The sequence below is a fragment of the Homarus americanus genome, unplaced genomic scaffold (genome assembly GCF_018991925.1).
Source record: "Homarus americanus isolate GMGI-L3 unplaced genomic scaffold, GMGI_Hamer_2.0 scaffold58834, whole genome shotgun sequence".
Lineage (NCBI taxonomy): Eukaryota > Metazoa > Arthropoda > Malacostraca > Decapoda > Nephropidae > Homarus > Homarus americanus.
Window position 1 is genome coordinate 14,820 of NW_024738206.1, and position 3,798 is coordinate 18,617.

General features: G+C 39.7%; 1 protein-coding gene across 1 annotated transcript; it reads right to left on the minus strand.

Annotated features, from left to right (window-relative positions):
* Positions 1-246: 246 nt before the first annotated feature.
* On the minus strand, positions 247-1,084 carry LOC121873752 (cuticle protein 7-like). Its single transcript, XM_042377455.1, has 3 exons — positions 1,054-1,084; positions 855-947; positions 247-659 (listed from the first exon to the last, which is right to left on the minus strand). Exons 1-3 carry the CDS (start codon positions 1,063-1,065, stop codon positions 366-368), a joined length of 399 nt encoding a protein of 132 aa, XP_042233389.1. The 5' UTR covers positions 1,066-1,084; the 3' UTR covers positions 247-365.
* Between the last annotated feature and the right edge of the window lie 2,714 nt (positions 1,085-3,798).

Consider the following 3,798-nt stretch of genomic DNA (forward strand, 5'->3'; position numbering starts at 1 on the left):
CTTGTGCTGGTTCGGGATTTTTCTCAAAGGGGCGCTTCCACTGCCATTACCATCTAATAATCTTTAATAAACCCCAAGTCAAGTGAGAAAATAAAGTCCAGTAAATTCCGACTGGTTACATATATATATATATATATATATATATATATATATATATATATATATATATATATATATATATATATATATATATATATATAGAGTTTCTCTTGACCATTGTATTTATTTGTTACTTTCATTTTCTTCATTTCCGCAATATTTTTTAAGACAGGGTATTTATTTGATCATTTTATTTGTCTAATAGTTTACACATAATCCAACGTTTGCATTAGAAAGCAGCGCTCTTATATAAGTCCTTCTTTATGTTAATTATAGCTTGGGGTGGGCGTATAGGTAGGGGCAGGCCTATAGGCAGGCGCTGGCTGATAACTGGGGGCGGGTTGGTAGGCTGAGTACTGTGCCTCACCCTCATATTCAACTTGAGCCACGTAACCGGAGTCGCCGTTCACGGTGTAGGTAACCCTCTGCAAACGACCGTCGGGAAGCTGAACATAATAGGATCCCTGAGTATCGTATCCATTACGACCTTCGTTGTGGCCGTAGTCGTTGCCGGAGTTTGCGTCGTTCACTGACCAGTCAAAGTTGTACTGGGCAGGACCCTGGAAGTCAAAATGATACACAAGTCAAGTTATAATTGTAGCATCTCATGGAAATAAATAAAAAATATCGTAACTTAAGGACAAGGACAATTTAACGGATTATATAGTTTCTTTTTATCATAATTATATTGAAAAATAAAAATCGTAGAGAAAATATGATTCAGTCATAAGATATAAACACACGCAACAACTTACAGTAGGGGCAGGAGCGTTGTAGGAGGGATGTGGAGGGGTGTAGGGGATAGTGTCAGCGATAGTGACGGCCACAAGGACAGCGATGACGAAAACCTGAAAACCACCGAATCATAACGTAATTCAAAGCAAAATAGGACCTCAAGTTTTTTTTTTCAAAGCACAGTGATCACAGCAATATACATCATCCCCATTTGTTTACCTTAAGAACCATGTTGAGGTGTGAGGGAAGAACTAGACTGGTGTCCACTGATGGAAGCGCCAGGTTTATATACCGGAGGCTCCGCCCATCTTGTCGTGACGTAAAATGTAAGAAGGAATGCAACAGAGACCTTGACCCTGTTAGTGACCAGGGGACTTGGCCACCATTTAACAACTTGCTGAGGAGGCCAGAGAAAAGATAATACATGAGGAGCTTAATGACATCCATCACACTCCTTGAACGAAATCGGTCATATTTCTTTTTAGCATTTGAAGCATCTTGTATCGCTTCACTCATGAGGATGTTCATATGTGTGATTTGTGATTGAGTGATTTCTATTTTGGAGTTGCACTTTTATAGAGAATCAATGAGTTCTTATGCTTACTTAAGGGGAAAGGGTATATTTTTTATATTTAATAATTTTCTACTTCACATTTGTGCTGTTGCTTTTTGTTATTACTAGTGATTCCTCCGCTGCATCATATACTGACACCCCCTTAAACATCTCATACTGAGTAAGCTAGTGAATATCTTAACAATCCTCAGAAGCAGCCTAGTAAAACTTAAATGCAAAGATTTTTAATGTATGTGTTTGAATAATTCCAATTAACTGTACGGCATTAAAATACAAGAAGTGGAGTGCTTGTCACAGTTATTGTAAAATCGTGTCATAAGACCAATGTCAGGCTAATTGTGAAACGGACTCCTTCGTATAAATTATGTGTCTCATGTTTAAGATAAAAACATAACTGTTGTAATGGATGCCAATCAAACCTACCAAACCACTATCTTCGGAATTGATGTCTTTTTGTGGATAAACAGTTGATCAGCTTTTTTTTTTATATCTGGTACTATTTTGTTTCAACTGTAGATAATTAATTTGTTGTTCACCTCATTTTAGGGGTGTCAATTTAGGTGTGCAAAGTAATAAGTTTAGAGTTTGAAATACAACTAGTAAATAAATTATACAGTTGTGTATGCTAAATCGAAATATGGCTTCAAAATCCGGATTTGACCACCCCGAGCTATTTATATTTTGAGTAGAAATTCACGAAAACTTGCAATTTTTGCATATTTGTATTGTATATAACGACATTTTATGAGAGAGTCAGGTTACCAGAAAGGTTTTTAGAACTTTACCAAGGTGGTCATGTCTTCCTTGTTCCTGTTTATGGACATGAGTTCCCTACAGGCTACCTGGCCCCTGATGTACGCTTCTCTCCTCTCCTTTCAGTAAACATGTTGTGCTGCTTCAGTTGTCATCCTCACACACCTCTCTACTGACTGTGTGTGTGAGGGCCATTCAGGAACTTCCATTGGTCTATCCAGAAACTCCATGATTGCAGCAGTGGTGAGGGAACAAGTTAGTGGAGGCTCGGTTACTCCAGAGTTCCATTCAATAAACTCCGAGAGTTTGGTGTATTATGGGTTAACGTCAGGAGTCCTCCTGGATCTGACACTGCATTCTCCTACTTGTGTGTCCTTATCTCCTTCACCTCTGATTTCCAGTATCCTTTTCACAGCTTTCCTCCTCTCCTCCTCAGAGTGTGCATACCATTCTGATATCTTTACTCTAGGCATCACTATTCCTACCACATCCTTCGTCGGACCCTTTGAGCAGTTTCAGCTGGCACAGTACATGCTTGGGACCCTCCACCCAGCTCTGATTTAACTATGAATTCCACAATTATCCTCAGATGTTTCAGCCCTTTAGCTCATGTTTGGAAATCCACCATTTGCAGAACCTTAGAGCAGGTCTGAGCCACCTACTGTGACAGACTGGCCCAATCTCCAAGAGAGCTAGACTCTGAGTTACCTCTCCTGATCTGATGGCAGTGATGATTCTGTAGCCATATGTTTGGTATGTGCTGAGATCCTTGACTACCTCCTGAGCGAGATTGGGTAGAGGAGGACCAACAGTGATCCTCGTGAAGTTTGGGTTGATCTCCAGTTCAATGGCAGTGTCTAACACCTTCCCTAGGGGCCCGACCTCCTGTTGTTGCTCAATTTCTCTTCATCCAGTACAGTCACTAGGTGTCTGAGACTCAACTCCCCTGTGTGCAAGTCACAGACAATCCACACCAACTTCCTGCCGAGCTTGGCCTCCACATAATGCATTACTCCTCCCTCCCAGCCAGTATTCACATTCGTGCTATCACCTCCTATGGCCAAAAGGATCTGGTCTGCTCCTCTCTCTTTTAGCCAGTTCACTAAATGATCAACAATGACCTCAGCATGACTTCTCTCCTCTGTAGCTTCCTCTGGTATAAAATGCCAGAAGTATTTCCCGCCTGGTTCATTGCACACTGTGTAGTGTGTTTCTTTAATTAAAGCTTATTCTGCATAAAACAATGAAGAGAGTAATGTTGAAATGTCCTTATTATCTAAGATTATAGATCTAAAAGAATTTATATCAATATGATCAGTGAGGTTTCGACAATAACGATTTAGATGAACTAAGCTGTGAATAGAATGAATATTCCTAATACAAGTTGAATGAAAACTTAAACCTCTGAACTATATACAGTACAGTGTGGATGAGCAAAGAGTACATTAAATTGGAGGATGAAATCCATGGATAATTCTACACCATAATTTCTCTATGGTAAAATGTCCGGTTTGCATAGTTTCCATGTTACAATACATTTAAGATGTATTAATGAGAGTGAATTTGAAGTGAAACCCCCTCCCCCCTGTAAATGACTTTATCTCATTCGGTCGTCACGGTCCCTATTTCATTGCACC

Bases quoted from the DNA above. Each gene is read 5' to 3' on its own strand.
- LOC121873752 (XM_042377455.1), bottom strand. The intron at 660-854 runs GTAAGTTGTTGC...TTTGACTTCCAG, and splicing joins ACAACGCTCCTGCCCCTACT to GGTCCTGCCCAGTACAACTT.